This window comes from Morone saxatilis, unplaced genomic scaffold (genome assembly GCF_004916995.1).
Source record: "Morone saxatilis isolate NCDOM2014 unplaced genomic scaffold, NCSU_SB_2.0 Contig15, whole genome shotgun sequence".
Classification (NCBI taxonomy): Eukaryota; Metazoa; Chordata; class Actinopteri; family Moronidae; genus Morone; species Morone saxatilis.
This window is the reverse complement of record NW_023339707.1, coordinates 12794115-12814682: the sequence shown is the minus strand read 5'-3', so window position 1 is coordinate 12814682 and position 20568 is coordinate 12794115. Positions and strand designations below refer to the sequence as shown.

Sequence of the window (20568 nt, the reverse complement as noted above, 5' to 3'; positions counted from 1 at the left end):
CACCTTCCACCCCCAACCCTCCTAACCATCCCCAAGCATGGGCTGTCAGTGGTTCACAGTCTAAATTTAAACTTCAGCAGGGCCAACTGCTCCTCCAGCCACTCTGGGCTCCTGTTATTTTTCCCTGCCGTGGGGGCTTTTTCTGTCAGAGGCCCTCAGCCAGGAGGAGAGGCCTGTGGCTCTGTGTGAGGGACACTGAGTCAGAGGGAGAAGAGAAGAGGGGAGAGAGGGCGGCGGAGGAGCGTACACAGGATCAGCTGGTCTGGAACTCAGGGTGCCATCGCAACGAGGAGCTATACAGTGCCTCCATTTGGGATTATAAAGTGAGAGGACACATTATTAGACGACTGGGAGCTTGTCTCAGGTAGAGGCGACAAGATGGCGGCCAACGGAGAGGCGGCCAAACCGGTCATCATGAATGAAGAGGAGCTGAAGAGGAAGCAGAGGGAGAAGCTGAAGAAGCTACAGGCCACTGGGGGCAACCCTCGACCAGCGAGATCCCTCTTCCTTTTCACCCTCAAAAATCCCTTCCGCAAGGCCTGCATCAACATTGTGGAGTGGAAGTATCCTTTATATCTTACACAAAAACACACACACAAGACCTACATTATACACAACTCACAGACTTTTGTATTTGTATGATAAAGTAGACACTAGCTTCAAAAATCTGCCCTTAAAACAGAAGTATTTACAGAATGTATGATACTGAACTTATGGAGTTATATGGAGTTATTACAGGCTCTGGCTAAGAACCCTGACAGCTACAGAAATTAGGTGTCTGCAGGCCAGTGAATTATCGGCCATCTAGTTCACCTGTGGTGAGCGCAGCCAAGCAAGTCTCTTTCAAATCTGTGTTAAGGCGATCTCTGAAGTGTTAAGACTGTTGTTATGTATCTGGCAGCCCTGTGGCAAAGTCAAGTTTGTAGCCTTCATGTTTTCACCTGGAGGGCTTTTTATGCTTGTCTATTTACATCTGGCAGACATAAACAATTAGTGAAGCTGCCTCTTGGCTTCCTGATAGCTGAAATTCTGCTTTTAATGTGGAAATAGCTGCTCTGAAGTGCTGACACTCAGTGAGGCACGAACACAAGGCAGGCTGCTGAGTGATGTTATGGCCCCTATAGGGGGTTCCCTGCTTTTAGCCTGATGTCCATTCCTGGTTAATACATATTTTACATCCAAAATAGAATCCAGTCATCATATCAATGCAATGACAACTGCCTCATTGCCAGGCCATGAGTTTTTACTGCAGCAGTTTAATCACATTGGTATTTTATTACTTTTACACAGGACATGCCTTCGGCATTTAGAGCAAAATTATAGAAATGGACTGAACCCTTAAAATCCCCTTATTTATTGTCATTCTATTAATGCTTACATATTTTAGAATAAATAAGTATCTCAAAGAATAACCAAACAGCTTTTTTTCTGATGAGTACTCTGTGTTTAAATGGATTGGTCATATTCTTGGGCTGTGCAGCTGTCCCACGGCATCACAGGGAGACATGATGCTGACCTGGCAGGGGAATTCTCTTAGAGAGCCCCCTATGGACGAGAATGAAGCAGCACAGCAGACAAGATTACATTTACTGTGACCGCTTTGCTGGCTACCTGATGGGCTGTTATAGGGATGATGTTTCAAGCAGCATTAAGCACTGACCAGTGTTAGCGTTATGGAGCTGTTAGATTTATTTTATTTGTTTATATCACATCACAAGAAATACAAGAACAACTCACACAAATAGAGAAAGAAATGAAAGAAATGTATAAAAGCATATCTTGACTGACTTTATTGGACATGTACACTGTTAACTCAAATATTATCATCAAGTCCACCTCATGTATTGTTGTTATGATCCTGAGTTTCCCCATCCAGAACCTTTGAGATCATCATCTTATTGACCATCTTTGCAAACTGTATTGCTTTGGCTGTGTTCCTGCCCATGCCTGAAGAAGACACTAATAACACCAACTCAAGCTTGGTGAGTATGAGTATGAACACAAACCCTTTCTCTGATGAATGACTCAGAATGTGCTATGGACATTTGTTTTTCATAGAAAAGAAACCTGTGGTGTTTTGTTTTTGAAGGATCCAATATTTTACCATGACCAGTAGATGAGCAGCTGTGTCCAATAAATGAATATGACTGATTTGAGCCAGCAAAGCTAGACACTTAATAGCTAAGTGTTTCAGATGGTCAGCTGGTGGTGAGTGCCAAGCCCTATTTAAAATGCTTCCAGACACAACTCAGTTCTTTATTTGGCATCCCATCTGTGTTTGCAGAGGAAAATGCCATCAAACAACTGTGCTATTAGTTTATCCTCCAGCTGTGATTAGTTTATTCTTATCTGGCCAAAAAGTGGCCATAAAAGAAGACAATAGTTAAAATACATAAGAATTAACTAGGAACATTCAGGATATGATGAGTGTGGAATTTATCCCTACATGGAAACATTTGCAGAATACAAAGATGTTTCTGAGGTTGAAATGCCCCCCAAACTGGCTGAAATATAGCCTTATATAAGCCTTTAAAACTGAGCTTGTTACATCTGAGTTTTCAGGATTGCATGGCTTTCGTTTTTGCTAAACAGACAGTAATTGTGGAGACATTTGTTATGTATTCTCCCAAACAAATTAGGAAGGGTTTCATGACTCTTCTCACTCAGATGATTCACAGAGTCTCTTATGTTGAACCAGCACTAGCTGGTGGCAGTTGTTTGACCCCGCGATGCTGCCGGTGTTTTTCCAGGTGTTATTATATTTCACCCTCATAGGTGTGTGTTTACACTGCTGTGAGGATGTGGATAGTGTATTATCTGTGGTGTAGTGAGCAAAAGATATATGTTTGCTCTTGCACAGTGTACACATCTTTGCCGATGTCTAGATATTTTAGGTTGTATTGACGCTGGTGTTGTGGTATTGAGGACGCTCGTTGTGAGAGACTTGATATGTGGATGGTTGTCTCTAAGAGGCCTGACTTCCAGCTCGAATGTCAATGTATGGCCAGCCATAACCTGCTTTTCACCATTCAGTCAATAAACTACACACATCACTAGGTTAAAAGCTATAAATCTTGTTGGTACCCAACTGATTGACCCACACCTCAGAGTTTTTCATCCTGTATCTGAACCTGAAACTGACTCCATTTCTTTAATATCTTTGCTTTGGCCCACTCACCAGCCTCCTCACAAAATCCTTCTTACTTCTTACTGTGCCATTCCTCAGAGGTGAGCGCTGTAAGGAGAGCTGGTCAACTTCACCCCCCCGTTGCTGTTAGAAGTAGGTCGGCCCACGCAGTTTCAACCAACTGACGCAGGTGGATACAGGAGAGTCCACAAATGTTGCCTCATGTAACCACATTCATTCTCATGTACTCATGAAATATGATGGTTAGTAACATTGATACACTGCAGTGTGGAGGCACAGCTCTACTCGTTGCCCTACTTGGTTTCATTTCAATAACATTTCTTGAGTTTTAGTTTGTATTATTGTTAATGTATGCAAGGTTGGCCTTGGATGTCCCAGTCGACTGGGGGCTTGGAGGCTGCTGCTGGATGGTTCAGCCAAATATTATTGACCTGATTTGTTTAAAAGGATCAAAGGGAAATAAACAGCCTATCATATATCATTAACAGTATGCTGTATCTCAAATTAACTCTCTTGATGATACCTGAAGTTGTGGCTATGTTTCTAGGGAGCTCTGTCATACTCTTCTCCTATTCTGTGTTTATGAGAGCAATGAAGAAGTAGCCCGTCTACTGATGACAGTTTCAAGCTGCTTTTGTAAGCAAATATGTGCGATGGAGTGTTTTGGTAACACATTTGCTGTGTTTTGACAGTATATCAACACTGATGATTAAAAACACAGATACAAGCCCGATTTGCAAACAGATAATTTTATTCAACCACAGTGATGCTTATCTGTTAGGCACCTCTGAACTGAGCATTTACATTTCTGCAAACAGTCTGCTTCGTACTGTCTGGCAACACTCCTTTTAAAATTGTGGCTCAACTTGTTTCATTCATTGCAGTGTGACTCGTGGGCCACCCATCTGTTTAAACCTTCTGAGGTGTTTAATCTGCATTGGCTAAGAGGTTATAAAAGCTAATGAGGTCTTCTAATACCAGCAACATCTATTGCTGTTCCCCCTAGCAGGTGCTTAAATGCCAAAGTTGTAATTTACTTCAGTCATTCCATATCTTACAAGGGAATTTAACCTGAAGGTTGTAAGCTTTATAACATTTCCTGTTGTTGTTTTGTCTTGCTGCAGGAGAGTTTGGAGTATATCTTTCTGATCATATTCACATTAGAGTGCTTTCTGAAGATAGTGGCGTATGGGCTCGTGTTCCATGAAGGCGCCTATTTACGGAACTGTTGGAACATATTGGACTTTGTCATCGTCTTCATGGGGTAAGATGAGCTCTGAGCTGCAGGTGGATATCTCAGCAAAGGACATGGCTCCCCTTTGACATCTGAGAAACTGCCATTGACACTTGAAAATGTAATATCATATAATAGTAATAATAGTAATATCCAAACTGGAACACTGTTCTGCTGAATGCCTGTTTTGTATCAAGGCAACAGTTGTCTAGGCACTTATGGTTGTATAATATTTTCCTACAGTCTCTTCACTTTTGCCTTGGATACCATCAATAAGATAGCAGGTGTGCCAATGGAGAAGGGTGGAGGGTTTGACATGAAGGCGCTGAGAGCCTTCAGAGTGCTGCGGCCCTTACGTCTCGTCTCTGGAGTCCCCAGTAAGAGTCTAAAAACTCTGTGTCCATGTCGCACTGTTTGATTCATTTGGAAATACCGTATATGTGAAGAAAGCTTTCTAGAGACAGTGATGAGAGTTTGTGCTGTTGTAATGTTTTTGGTGTTACTGTTCACATTCAGGCCTGCAGGTGGTGATGAACTCCATCCTCAAAGCCATGCTGCCTCTGCTGCACATTGCCCTGCTGGTCTTTTTACTGGTCACCATCTATGCTATCATGGGACTGGAGCTCTTCAAGTGCAAAATGCACAAGACCTGCTATTATACTGGCACAAGTATGCACACTGTTTCACTTGGGCTTTTGTATATGTTGTTATTTATAGTCATACCTGAAATCTTTTCAGTTATAATGTTCAATTGTCTGAAGCTAAATTCAAAAATGATATTTACCTTCTTTTTGGCCCACAGATATCTGCTCCACAGCAGAAGGTGAGCTGCCTGCACCCTGTGCTCAGGCTGGTAATGGTCGCCGCTGCATGATCAACGGCTCTGAGTGTCGACCAGGCTGGGAAGGTCCTAACAATGGCATCACCCACTTTGATAACATTGGTTTTGCCATGCTTACGGTCTACCAGTGTATTACCATGGAGGGATGGACCAAAGTGCTCTACTGGGTCAGTGACTGTTTGAACATCACTGCAGTTATTTTTCTCTGTTGGGGAATTTGTGCTTTTGTCACCAAAACCTTGACATTTGTCTATATTTTAGGTATTTATTGTGCAAAGTATACTGTATAACTAACAGAATACATTGTTTGTAGCTGACCCAGTGTTGTCTTTCAGCTTAATGATGCTATAGGAAATGAATGGCCCTGGCTCTACTTTGTTCCCCTCATTCTGCTGGGCTCCTTCTTTGTGCTCAATCTCGTTCTGGGTGTGCTCAGTGGGTAGGATAACTATTATCTTCTATACTTTCTCCTGTCTGCATCTTGCCTCTTCACATTAAATAACTAGAAAAATTAATCACATGCTGTTTTACTTTTTTTTCCACTCAGAGAGTTTACCAAAGAGCGAGAGAAGGCCAGGTCACGTGGAGAGTTCCAGAAGTTGCGAGAGCGTCAGCAGCTAGATGAAGACCTGCATGGCTACATGGAGTGGATCACTCACGCTGAAGTCTTAGATGCTGACCGAGAGGGCAAAGGTGAGCACTGTAAACCACCTCAGCAACCATTCCATGTAGAGAAACAGTTAAATTAAACCAGTTACATTTCAACTGTTATTCTCTTGTCAGGACTCCTGCCTTTAACCAGTGGAGATTCTGACGCAGACAGCCTGTATGATCTGGAAGGCAAGAGTCGAATCGTCTACTACTAGTGAGTCAGCAGTAAATGTGTAAATGTTTACATGCAATATTCATGGTGACTTGGTACAGTAAGTAAGAGTTATTTTTGTGTTTAGTCGCCTGGCCCGTCGCTGGAACCGTTTCTTCAGGATGAAGTGCCTGGTGTATGTGAAAACCAAGGGCTTTTACTGGCTAGTGATGTTCCTCGTCCTTCTCAACACCCTGACCATAGCAACAGAGCACCACCACCAGTCTGACTCGCTCACTTCCCTACAAGGTTGGTGATGAAAATAATTATAACTGTGCATATTTTTTAACATAAATTCTTGCTCCCAGCTTTATCAAATCATCTCTCTCTTCTCTTATCTCAACAGATGTGGCCAGTCGTGTCCTGCTGGTGCTGTTTATCATAGAGATGTTTGTGAAGATGTATGCTCTGGGACCCAGAGCATACTTCATGTCTCTGTTTAACCGCTTTGACTTCTTTGTGGTGCTATGTGGTATCCTGGAGATGATCATGTTTTCTGCAGGGGCCGTGGCTCCCCTTGGTTTCTCTGTTCTCAGGTGTATCCGCCTGCTGAGGATCCTAAAAGTCACAAAGTAAGTTATGTCCCTCTCGAGGGTCATGTTTTTGTCAAACTTGTAGTGTGATATAACGGTATTTAACACCTCTCTTCTTCCAACTGTTTTGCAGATACTGGACCTCTCTGAGTAATCTTGTGGCCTCTCTCCTCAACTCTGTACGCTCCATCGCCTCCCTGCTCCTTCTTCTCTTCCTCTTCATCGTCATTTTCTCTCTCCTGGGCATGCAGGTGTTTGGAGGGAAATTCAACTTTACTGACCACAGACCCAGACGCAGTAATTTTGACAACTTCCCTCAGGCCCTCATCAGTGTGTTTCAGGTGAGACGGATTAATATATTTTATGCTTTAGCAATGATTGCTTTGATTTATTTGACCCATAGTGTGAATGAAGTGCATTATAGTAGCAGCATTGTATGCTTTTTAACATTGGACTATCTCTCAGATCTTAACAGGAGAGGACTGGACCACTATCATGTACAATGGCATTATGGCCTATGGAGGGCCCGTCTTTCCTGGCATCCTGGTCGCCATCTACTTTATCGTCCTCTTTGTCTGCGGAAACTGTATCCTTTACATACACTAATAAGATTATAAGAGTCTACAGCCATGCTAGCTCTGTGAAGCTGTACTACTTGTACTACTGTAAATGTAACATGCATATGCATGCTGACAATGCTAACATGCTGATGTTTAGCAGGTATAATGTTCATCATTGCAGGTATTTGGTTGTGAACCAAAATATTGGACAGATAGAAGTTTTAACCTGAAGATGGCACTAGATGAAAAGTCAGAAGATGACCACATTGGATAAATCATCTGTCTGTACAAAATTTGATAGCAATCCATCCAATACTTGTTGAGATATTTCAGTCAAAGTGGTGGGTCAACTGACCTACTGATGAACAGACCAACATTTCCATCCATAGAGCCCCTGTGGCTAAAAATTGTATACCAATAATGTTTTATAAAAAATCAAGGTTTTTGTTTTCCTCAGCTCAGACATCAGATATCCTCCTCAATGTCTTCTTGGCCATTGCCGTTGACAACCTAGCAGAGGCGGAGAGTCTGACTTCAGCACAGAAAGAAAAGGCAGAGGAGAAGTTGAGGAGAAAGCTACTAAGGTGAATAAGACAAATACACGAATAAAATGCAAGAATTTCAGTGTAACCCAATTGAGATGATCTGCTCATCTCCTTTCTCACCCTCCAGGTCCAAAATGCCTGAAAAGACTGATGAGGAGAGAGAGAGGATAGCTAAGAAACTGGCAGAGCAGAGAGCTAAGATGGAGGGCATGCCCACCACAGCCAAGGTTATCTTTGTTTCTGGTATCATATTACATCTTGGCAATGACATGTAAGTAGTTTCAATACATAAAGATGGTTGGGTTTTTTTTTCAGCTGAAAGTTGATGAGTTTGAGTCCAATGTCAATGAAGTGAAAGATCCATTCCCACCTGACGACTTCCCAGGTAAAAAAAATGTTCTTCCTCTACTTGTCTTGCATCTCTAACTCTTAACCCAATGCAGTTGTAGCAGTAGGAGGTTACTGATTGAAGGAATTCATATTTATTACACTGCCTGTTTACCAGTGCTGCTGTCTTGGCTATGTTACAGTACAAGTATAGTAACCCTTCATTATTATTAGACTCAGCCAATTCCCTGGGCCAAGTTTATAGCAGAGTCTAAAGTTAGGCTGTTTTCACACTACTCTGGTGACTACCATATAAAGTCTACAAGGTGATTCAGTATAAAGATACTTCCTTTTTTCCATAATTATGACTTTTATTTAATTTACTGGATTTTTGCTTTGCTACTCTCTTCTGTAGTGCTGTAACATGACTGCTACCAACAAATAAATCTATCATTGCACTATAGAACTTTGAGCCTGTTTTCTTCTACATGGCAGGTGATGATGAGGAGGAAGAGCCTGAAATCCCCATCAGCCCTCGGCCCCGACCAATGGCCGACCTGCAGCTGAAGGAAGAAGCCGTTCCGTTGCCTGAAGCTAGCTCCTTTTTCATTTTTGGCCCTCAGAACAAGTAGGAATGAGACAAACCAACCTGAGAATAACAGACCTCAGAGTGGTTATATTTCTCTGTTTTCTCATAACATACAATGATAACACAACACTTCTCTTTGCATATTCATCGGTATCCAGGTTCCGTAAACTGTGTTACAAGATCATCAACGCCTCTTCCTTCACCAACTTAATCCTTCTGTTCATCCTGCTCTCCTCCATCTCCTTGGCAGCTGAGGACCCCATTGACCCCAAGTCCTATAGGAACCAGGTCACAATCAAGTCTACCACTACATATTGGACATTAACAACTGAAGAAAAGGTCAAATTTGACCACCCTTTGTTCTTTTCCTACAGATCTTGGCCTATGCTGATATTGTCTTCACAACTGTGTTCACCATTGAGATTGTACTGAAGGTAACGTATATGTTATGCTTTATTGAATTTTGACTGATGTGGTTCTTTGAAGTCAAGATAGTAGATATTGTTTTTTTTCTGATATTCTATGTGTTTAAATTTGATAATTTTGTTCCAGAAATGTCAGAAAATTAAAAACAACCCAGAGTCTAATGTTACTGTCTTGGCACAAAAGATATGCCAGCATTATGAGTACCACAAGACAGAATAGAATCTTCCCTTATAATAATTAAATAATATTATGTCAGGGAAAAGGAAATCGCAGTGAACCTACTTCATTCGCAATCATAGTAGTTATTGCTCTGCTGAATTGCACGTCAGTGATATGTGTGTCCCTACTTCTGGAAATAAGTTCATTACATTTTCGACATTAAGGCTGCAACTAGCAATTATTTCCATTATCCATAATTTTCTTGGTTAATTTACTAATCATTTAGTCTTTAAAATGTCTTTAAAGACAATTTCTGGTTTTGTCCAATCCACAGTTGACAACCCAAAGATATTCAGTTTAATATTTTACAAGAAGAAAATTAGCAAATGCTCTCATTTCAGAAGAAATTGATAAAATTATCAAAATAGTCTCATTCATTTTCTATCAATTGACTAATTGATTATTCAACTAATTTTCTCAGTCTTATATCTGTTTCTGGGTTTAAAAAAGCCTGAACACAATTGTGTTTGGTTCAGTATTGTGGGTATGACTCTGATGTATCTGACAGATGACAGTATATGGAGCATTCATGCACGAGGGATCCTTCTGCCGTAACTCCTTCAACATCCTGGATCTGATTGTGGTTGGAGTCTCCCTGCTTTCTATGGGAATGGAGTGAGTAAACATTTTAAAACTGCCACATTAGATGTAGAACATCCCTATTGTTATTTTTGTCCTAAATTCCAAATTTTAGTATTCCAAGATGTGCATATAAAGACTGCTTTTTGTCCTGTGTTTTATTCAGATCCAGTGCTATCTCTGTGGTGAAGATTCTTAGGGTGCTGAGGGTGCTGAGGCCTCTCAGGGCCATCAATAGAGCCAAGGGGTTAAAGGTACAACGCATTCATAAATACAGTAAATTGTGCCTGGAAAATGCCTGTGCCCAATGGTGAAAGAAGTAATCAAACCTTTAATTTAAGTAGAAATATCAATACAATATAAAAAATACTCTATCACAAGTAAAAGTCTTTAAATGGTTTTCTATGTAAATTCTTAATCTGAAAACAACTAATTCTAACTGTTAGATAAATGTGGTACAGTAAAAGTACAATATTTATTTCTGATACAAGTAGCTCAAATTGTATTTAAGTAGAGTACTTGTATTAACAGTATTAAGTGGTCATTGTTTGTCTTTAATCACAGCATGTGGTCCAATGCGTGTTTGTGGCCATCAAAACCATTGGCAACATTGTCCTGGTCACCATGCTGCTGAATTTCATGTTTGCCTGCATAGGGGTGCAGCTTTTCAAGGTACGTTTTTAAAAGATGATGTCAACACCATATGTAGTGACACCGTAATATTTCCAGATGAATCCTCACTGCTTATGTATTAAATGTGTCACTAATCCTCTCCCTCCCAGGGTAAATTCTACAGCTGCACAGACTCGTCCAAAGTGACTGCGGAGGAATGCCAGTAAGGCAAACATCTTCCACACATCATAGATTTTAATTTAGCAAAAAGCTATTTTTGAGTGACCATTCTCTGTTTCTGCTCTCAGGGGATTCTTCTTGAAGCACATGGACAATTCTTTACAAGACACAGTGTTGGCTAAGAGAGAATGGCTCAACAGTGACTTCAACTTTGACAATGTGCTCTATGGCATGCTGGCTCTCTTCACTGTTTCCACATTTGAGGGCTGGCCAAAGTAAGCACAGCATCATTTTGACTTGATAAATTGCATTTTTTTGATCTTATCTGTTTGATTAAGCTTGAAGACAGAACATCTTATTACATGGATATTGAGTTGGAAGTAATTCCATTACCTGAAGCCAGAGATGGTAATAGAGGCAATATATCATTTTTAATCCGCTGAATTTTACAATGTATCTAAACAAATTAGCCTTATTGTATCTTTTTTCTTTGATCTTTGTCCTACCAACTTCCCCTTCTTCTTTATTTAACCATTTACAGACAAGGTGTTGCAACTCCAGAACAAAGACAGGGTGTAAATATGAGAGGAAAAAATACGATAAGTAAACAGAATGAATAAAAACATCAACATTCAAAACAAAACATCCAGAAGCATTTTAAAAAAGATGTTCAAAGGAGCAGTGTCACTCCTCCACCCAGCCCACCAACTCCTCTCCCCTGCCCCTACATAGAATTGGTCAAAATGAAATGATAGGCAGACAGACAGGTAGAGAAACAGTAAGACAGACTCCATCTGTTTCTAATCAGTCAAAAGAGGTATTGATGTACAACATAAGTATGCATTTATGTAGAAAGAGAGAAAAAATAAAGGAGGAAAACATCAGTCAACTTCTCATCCGTTTGTTTCCAGGCTGTTATACAGAGCAATTGATTCAGATGAAGAAGACATGGGTCCTGTGTTCAACAACCGTGTGGATGTGTCCATCTTCTTCATCATCTACATCATCCTCATCGCCTTCTTCATGATGAACATATTTGTGGGCTTTGTCATCGTCACTTTCCAGGAGCAAGGCGAGCAGGAGTATAAGGACTGTGAGCTGGACAAGAACCAGGTAAGCCCTAAGAGAAGAAGCTTAGGACAGTGAGAGAGTCCAATCATTCCCAGTAAAACACATTATTATTTTTCTTTTAACCAACCTTCTGCCTCCCCTTCAGCGTCAGTGTGTGCAGTACGCACTAAAGGCTCGTCCTCTGAGATGCTACATCCCGAAAAACCCTTACCAGTACAGAGTCTGGTACATTGTCACCTCCTGCTACTTTGAGTACCTCATGTTCTTCCTAATTATGCTCAACACCTTGTGTCTGGGGATGCAGGTATGCAAATGAACGTCATGTTGTTAAGATTGTATTGAGGTTGCGGACAAACAAGATTCAGTGTCAATATTTAGTATCTTTAGAGAGAAGAAGAGTTCAGTGTCTGTTGCACCATTTAACTAATGAGAAAGTGAAAACTTTCTTATTATGACTTTCCGGCAAAGTCCCAGACTAATTAATTTTGGGAGGATTAGGAGCGCATTAATGCAGGATGCCCTACATATTTCTTTGTCAGTTAATTTACAAAACCTTACTTTGCATGTAAATTTCACCATAGCTATGGTGAGAGGGGACCAGACAAGACCCTTTAGGAGTGGATGAGATCCAGTTTTTTAAGTTTTAATATGGGCCTGATTTTTCTTTTTTACTAGGCTAATTCCATTTCTGTTGTTTATGATAACATGGCACTCACCAAAAAGGAAAAAAAGAAGATATTATAAGAAGAAAATAATTAATTCACAGTCATATGTGGTATGTGGAGACCACACACTCAACCCCTGCAAAACTATAATGAAGGATCTTTTATTAACACTGACAAGAGAAACACGTTTGGCTCAGCGCTGATTAAAGTACTCACCAAGTTAATTGTGACCCAAAAGTATGATGAAATCCAAATAAGACCATTAAAGGCCCTGAAAACCTATTTTCTCAGTCAGACACACACACACACACACACACACAGTTCCAATAGAGCAGATTAGCTGAGTTTTTATGTGTGTTAACTCTGATGTTGCTTGTTCAGTCATGAATATTTTATGATCAGTATATTGCTCTAATGTTAGCATAATACTAGTTAGTAGTAATGATTATTATGTTAGCAATAGTAATATAATCAACTGAATAACTGTAACATGTTGAGATTAATATTCTCTTTCCACTTTGAACAGCACTGCAACCAGTCAGACCATGTGACCAAGTTGTCAGACACTTTGAACTTGATCTTCACCGTGCTTTTCACTGTGGAGATGATTCTGAAGCTGATGGCCTTTAAAGCAAGGGTAAAGACTCAAATGTCTGCTCAGGTGGTTGTCCTCCCAATATAATGTCCTACTGTCACAGCAATGCTTTACCTCTCTGTGCAGGGCTACTTCGGAGACCCCTGGAACGTCTTTGACTTCATTATCGTCATCGGTAGCGTCGTTGATGTCATCCTGAGTGAAGTCGATGTGAGTACATATCGTATGATAAAAGATGTTTTTCTTTTTTAATGAACCCTAATGAATTCCACAGGTATCAGATTATTATTGGAGGTGCTGTATATGGAAGTCCCTGGAGTTGTCTTAATGAGACATTCCCAGTCAATAGTGTGATTTTAAATGAAGTGACTGAATGTATTTATTCAATGCTTTGACCCCATTTGCATATAATCGTGGCCCAACAGCTGATTGGTGCCAGCAGAACTAGCTCACAGGACATGGTCAGTACTGTTGTTAGCCATTCTCACCCCAACTCTCTCACTCCCACTCTCCTCAGTGCCTTGTGCAACCCCAGAAGCATTGCCATTTCCATCACCAAACCACAAAAGTGTCCATTATTCATCACAATGAAACAACAATTTTAAATATTAATATTTATATTATATTTTCTGTGTTTTGTTCAAGCACTTTAAAAAAGAGCACAATATCAATTGACTTTAGTGTTATTTCATTTTGTAATGCCCCACAAACTGTTTTTTTTCCAATCATTGTTGCACAGCATTATCATCATCTTTTTCATCCACAAACACACAAGCCTGTTGCAAATCCAATTTTCTCCATCTAAAACCTATTTCACCTCTATTCTTCCTCTTCCTTTTCTTTCTGAATCGCCCTTAACCCTCTGTCCTCCATACACCTCACCTCACTCATCTGTCTATCCTCCACAGACTGCCCTGGCCTCCAGTGGAGGACTGTACTGTCTCCATGGCTGTGCTGTAAATATCTGATCTGCACTGCACTGCACTGCTGCATGAGCCTTGCTGTGTGAGCACTCCATTATTTTCTCTACTAAACTGTACTGAACCGCGTGTGGCTCAAACTCCGGGAGAAACATCTTTGTTTCTACTGTTTAATCTTACAGAGCAAGTGTAAGATAGTACCTCAGGGTGCTCACTATATTGTGTTCCAGTTAAGCTAAAATATTTTATACAAACAGGGCTACATCTCAACACTGAATATATTAGCACAGCACGTATTAATAATGGCTGGATTGACTGAAAACTGTTAATATTTTGACAATAAAAAAAAGTGTGTTTATATTATTAAATGAGTTGAGCATGAGTTACAGTTGTTCTTCTAGTTTTCAGCAACTAAGACCTGGAGGCTTTGTAACTTTGTGATTGTAAATCATACCTTAATAATGTTTAACAGTTGATCAATGCTATGTGCCCCTTATTAATAAATAATAACTTCTATCAAATATAACTCATGTAACTACACTCTGTCATCTCTTCGTCTTCTTCCTGCAGGAGACAAATCCTATGCAAGCAATTGCGGTAAGCCTAACCTCTCCTGGTAGTAAAACCAGCAATGTTTTTCTGTTTTAATGCTTTCTTTTTCTCAAATCTTCTGGTTCTTTTTGTCTGCAGTCTGAGGAAAATGCCTCAGTTTCCATCACGTTCTTCCGACTCTTCCGTGTCATGCGTCTGGTCAAGCTGCTGAACCGTTCAGAGGGTATCCGTAACCTCCTGTGGACCTTCATTAAGTCTTTTCAGGTCTGTCACACTGTGGCCATCAGCATTGTCATTTTCTTATCTCCACTTTTAACACAATTTTAATGAGTTGGTTTGGTTTGTGTCTACAGGCTCTCCCTCACGTAGCTCTGCTCATCGTGATGCTCTTCTTTATCTACGCTGTCATCGGGATGCAGGTACAGTCCTCAGTATTTATTTTCTGGATGAAAACATTGTAAACCTCTATAGATTGCTAAATGCCACTATGTCAGGTTTCTGTATTTATCATTGGTGCACTGGTTTTGACTGGGATTGTAACCACCCTGCAGATATTTGGAAAGGTATCATTAGTGGATGGCACCCAAATCAACCGCAACAACAACTTCCAGACATTCCCTCAGGCTGTTCTGATGTTATTCAGGTGAGTCTCTAAGCCAAGACCATGGATAAAAAGGTCACTGATTGCTAATACTGAGCCAAAATCTCCCTGTGGTTTACACATCCAGATGTGCTACTGGAGAGGCTTGGCAGGAGGTCATGATGGCTTCGATGTATGGGAAGAAGTGTGACCCCAAATCTGACTTCCTGCCAGGAGAGGAGTACACCTGCGGGTCCAACTTTGCTGTCTTCTACTTCCTCAGCTTCTACTGTCTCTGTGCCTTCTTGGTGAGCCACAACAGAAAGTCCACATTTATCTTCTAGCTCTATTCATATCTCTTATTATAGTTTATCAATCAACATATGATGGAAATATTGAAAACTGTATAAATAAGTGTCTTTTTTTATCTACCTACTTCAGATTCTCAACCTGTTTGTAGCTGTCATCATGGACAACTTTGACTATCTGACTCGTGATTGGTCTCTTCTTGGTCCACACCATCTGGATGAGTTCAAGAAGATCTGGGCTGAATATGACCCTGAAGCCACGTACGTAACTGTACCCCCGATTTATTTGTGCTCAGTCAGCACTGGAACTAGGTCAGATGTGGGCCCCCCTTAGACATATTGTGCCTACATGAGTATAACATATTTCTCCGATCTAACAGGGGGAGAATTAAACATCTGGATGTGGTAACGCTTCTGCGACGCATCCAGCCTCCACTGGGCTTTGGCAAGTTCTGTCCTCATCGTGCTGCGTGCAAGGTACATAAACATTCTATAAGATAAACAAAATACTGATTGTGATGATAATAATAAAAACCTGAGTTGATAAAACTATATAATAAGTGTATTGTATTTGATTGTTCTATTCCTCTCTGTATCCGCAGCGCTTGGTCGGCATGAACATGCCTCTCAACAGTGATGGCACCGTCACCTTCAATGCCACCCTGTTTGCTCTGGTCAGGACTGCACTCAAGATTAAAACAGAAGGTACAGAGCATCAAAACTTGTCTTATACTGTTATGGATTACAGTTCATATACAGTATGTGTGTTTGCTTCAACTTGATATACATACTGAAATTCCATTAAGCCTTGTATGGATTGTTTTGAACAGGTAACTTTGAGCAGGCCAATGAGGAGCTGAGAGCCATTATTAAGCAAATCTGGAAACGCACTAGTATGAAACTGTTGGACCAGGTCATCCCCCCTATAGGAGGTGAGTTTATCAACAGTAATATAATAAGTTTAGTTTCACCTTCACAAAATAATCCAGTATTTCTCACTCTGAAAGCCCTGTTACTTGTCTGGTTATAGATGATGAGGTGACTGTGGGGAAATTCTACTCCACCTTCTTGCTCCAGGACCATTTCCGTAAGTTCTTGAAGCGCCAGGAGGAGTATTACGGCTACCGGCCATCTAAGAAGAGCGCCTCAGGCCCAGAGATCCAGGTAGGCAATTAATGTGGGGTCAATATCACATCATTATTATAATGTATAAGGATGCATGAAATTACTGCATGATAACTGGAAATGGCTCAGAAAGACCATGCGATGCAAAATGTAAATGCATAGTTTTTCTTAAGACATAAATAGTAATAAATAAATAGTTTTTCTATGCACTACACCATTACAGACGCTTACTTGTCTCTATGTGTAACCGACACATACCACAGTATATATGACCTGATATGCTTCTATTGCACCAGTACTCAACTATAACTTTCATCTTTTTCCTCTCCTTACGAACACACTGCTATGTGCTCCATGTTTTTCTAGGCGGGCCTGAGGAGTATAGATGACGAGGTGGCTCCAGAGATGCACAGGGCCATTTCAGGAGACCTGCAAAATGAGGAAGAGATGGACAGAGCTATGGAGGAGGCTGGAGAGGAAGGCATTTACCATGTGAGAAATACCATCTGCAACTTGAAAGAACAGATATACAGACAAACACAGTGTATTCATGTGCATATTCTGCATTATCACTGTCAGGTGGAAGTCATATAGCTCTAATTTTGGTAAAGTTTATTTTTGGATTGAATGATTACGGAGAGACTGGTCAGTTGGATTATCTGCATACACTAATTCTACCTGCATGTGTGCTTGTCTTCCTCTGTATTTCCAGCGTACACACGGTCTGTTTGGTAACCAAGTGGACTCATTCTCCTCTGAGACTGCCAACACTCAGTCCCAACAGATGACCAACCAGCGGCCCCTCCAGTTCTCCGAGAGCCAGTCTGAGTCTCCACCAAACTCGGCTGGGTCGATACCCACTACCGAATTCTTCCCCACAACTGCACCAAGAAGCAACACTAACAACAACGCCTTCGCTGAGTGAGTACCAGACACACAAACATATTTATATAGGAGACTAGATGACATGTGGGTGACATTTTTTTTGTTTTCATTCAGATTTTCATTTGACAGAGAAGGCAGTCCTGAAGAGTTTTACAATCCCAATGAGGATGCAGAGCCAGGTACGTCAATACATCAAGAAAACTCTTTGAACTGCACTAACCTGTATGAAAAGTGCTTAACAAAGTGCATTGCAGATGGCTGACAAGCTGACTGTTAATTTTATTTTAGTGGTATGTACAGTGCTTTTCCAGATGTTTGATTAAAATCTGGCAAAAAATATGTATTTCTCTGTACTTCATTGTTTTTTTCACTCTTGTTTAGACAATGTGCGCTCCTGGAACTTCACAGTGAGAACAGACAGAACACAGGTAATATTTTATTGGCTCATCCAGTGTAAATGACAACAGTTTATGTAGACAATAAACAGATGCAAATACTTTTCTTTGCAGTTCCCTTATGACCCTAATTATGGTGACAGTCAGAGCCAGAGCTCCCGTACTGCAGCTGACCAGCTCGTTCAGGAGGTAAGCGAGGAAGGATCTCTAACCGCCAACTCTTTAATCGCACACTAATTAATTACCACCTCTATCAGCAGGAAATGTCCTGATCCACTGTCAGATCTGTCATAGATAGGAGACAATAAACTCCTTTTTCAGCACCATTTCCTGGACACAAATTAAGCCGAGCCCTGAATTGAACTGTATTTATAACTCCTGAAAAAGTAAACACAGTGTACTAACTTCAAGAGCAACAATGTCATATACACCATTCAGCCAGAACATTATGACCACTGACAGGTGAAGTGAATAACACTGATTATCTGGTTATTATGGCACCTGTCAGTGGGTTGGGTATATTAGGCAGCAAGTGAACATTTCATCCTCAAAGTTGACGACAGAGCATCTCCAAAACTGCAGCTCTTGTGGGGTGTTCCCGGTCTGCAGTGGTCAATATCTATCAAAAGTGATCCAAGGAAGGAAAAGTTGTGAAACGGTAACAGTAACAGCACCGGGTTGCCCAGGTGGTCAAAATGTTATGTAATTACCAGCTGTAAAGCTCTTTTGAACTGATTTTGTGATCACTGAATTTTTGTTGATATTACACCCAAGTTAGTTTTACATGGATGTAGGACAGATATAGATAAACTCCACAAATCACAGTAATTATTTACTAACCAATTGCATTGCCATTAGTAATAATGAGAAAATGTTACTGTATGTAATTAAGGGCACTGCATGTTGTTTTCTGTTTCAGGCTCTAGTAAAGGGCGGTCTGGGCTCCTTGGCCAAAGATCCCGACTTTGTCACTGTGACTAAGAAGGAGATGGCTGATGCCATGCGCACAACTGTAGATGATATGGAGAGCGTGGCACAGGGCATCCTCAGCGAACGGTCCGGCAGCGTCGCCTCTGTCAAAAAGAGACGTCCCATCCCTGTTCCTCCACCTGCCTCTGCTGTGGCAGCACAGGAAACAAGCCAGCCAGATCCAGCTGTGAGGAGAAAGAGACGTCCAATCCCCAGGATTCCCTCCGTACAGGAGCCAACTGAGGCTGACTCCAAAGTTTAGAGGCTATCACTTGAGTTTACATGGTTAACTTGTGATTTTTACACTTGCAAATGTCTCCACCTCAACTCACTTTACCAAGCCTGTTTCCCACTATGACAATCTGTATCTACTAGCCTGGCTAAGGGCATAAAGGCAGGTTGGCTCAGGTTTAATATATTGTCAAGTGTGGTTGAAACTTAACCAAGGAGAAACAATACATCTGATGACAGAACATCATCTCAATCTTCAGATTTATTGAAACTAATAAAAACACTAACTTATCTCAGAGCGAACGGATTGACGCACTTCTTTCTTTGTAGCGTTTATTGAGGTTATCCATTCCATATGACTTATGGGACAACCATGTGAGTGAGCTGAGTGTCTTACTGAAGCCTCACTGAGGGAGGTAGGATAGTGACCGCTGACTAAAATGACTCACTGAAGACAGGGAGCAAGCAGCTGTCTTTAATGTGCTGCAGTTCAGTGAGGACAGTGGGAGAAGGACGCCACTTTGGGGGTGATAGCAACTGTGTTTCTGTGCATCCAGACCCAGAACAGTTGAACTGAGTATTAAGTTCACACTCTTAACAGGGCTCTGGTGCTACTAATGACAATGCAGGCCTTTTTCTTTGTTGTTACAGCAGTGTTCTCTAATCCGATGGGACTTGCTGTCTTTTAGTCGTTTATTACTGAGTTTTCTCCTGCTCACCGCTGTTCTTGTGTGCAGTTGGTATCAGCAGATTTTAATGAGGAAACATTTTTTATCTTGGACATAGAGATACATTTAATCTATGAAAGAATGATCCAAAGATTTAGCTGTATGAAAGTATTTGTTCAATTTAAAGCCAGTCGAGCAGTTCATGTGATTTATTTACAAGTCACTCAGCTGCTCCAGGTTTTAAGTGTTTTTTATTTACATAAATATGTCATACCTTTGTCTTAAGGACACTAAGTTTGACCCATACAGATGACCTATCGTCAGCATACCTGGAGTATGGTGGATTTAGCTTTATAGCTCACCTGGGCTTATAAAGAAAAAAATCATTTATTGCACTTGTTCATGTTTTGTGCCTGAATAAAAACAATAACAGGCAATCTGGAGGACTTTTTTTACATTATCTTCTGATCAGCCTGTGTTTTGCTGTCATACATACATTATGTTGCAAGGTTTTGGAGATAGTTGGAGTGAACTTTATAGCTCAACCTCTCACCTTCACTTCTGGATCTGTGCCATTATGGCTGATGTTACATTGGTGTTTTCACCACAGCAAAAGAAATAAATCATCCAAACATTCCTTTCTGTGTTAGTTTTCTTTCTGCAAACAACCCAAAAATGGGCATCTGACTACACAGGCTATGATTTGGAGAAGACAAAAATACAACTTACATAACAGGTGAGTTTTCTCCAGGAAAATCAATAAAAGCTAATGATAGAAATACCTCAAAATGAGCCAGTTAGTGCCGACAGAGCCTGGATGAGAAGATAGTTGCATGCTTTGAATGCTGCCCCCCCGCCTCACAGAAGTTATAGTGTGAAAACTGAGAGCCTCTATAAATAGTCTTGCCTAGCAAAGCACAGACTCCCCCTTATGGAATGGAAACGAATA

General features: G+C 40.8%; 1 protein-coding gene across 1 annotated transcript; it reads left to right on the top strand.

Annotated features, from left to right (window-relative positions):
* The first annotated feature begins 378 nt into the window (after nt 1-378).
* Nucleotides 379-20256, top strand: LOC118324516 (dihydropyridine-sensitive L-type skeletal muscle calcium channel subunit alpha-1-like). Its single transcript, XM_035656914.1, has 45 exons — nt 379-563; nt 1877-1982; nt 4273-4412; nt 4626-4759; nt 4899-5051; nt 5185-5390; nt 5559-5662; nt 5771-5916; nt 6007-6088; nt 6174-6334; nt 6432-6657; nt 6752-6959; nt 7084-7204; nt 7648-7762; nt 7851-7950; nt 8039-8108; nt 8546-8678; nt 8798-8927; nt 9014-9073; nt 9793-9899; nt 10030-10117; nt 10428-10535; nt 10646-10698; nt 10784-10930; nt 11567-11768; nt 11872-12030; nt 12918-13028; nt 13113-13196; nt 13895-13942; nt 14477-14503; nt 14597-14722; nt 14812-14877; nt 15010-15101; nt 15187-15346; nt 15480-15607; nt 15727-15823; nt 15949-16051; nt 16177-16278; nt 16377-16510; nt 16838-16963; nt 17184-17392; nt 17471-17535; nt 17738-17784; nt 17866-17940; nt 18671-20256. Exons 1-45 carry the CDS (start codon nt 379-381, stop codon nt 18980-18982), a joined length of 5556 nt encoding a protein of 1851 aa, XP_035512807.1. The 3' UTR covers nt 18983-20256.
* The last annotated feature ends 312 nt before the right edge of the window (nt 20257-20568 follow it).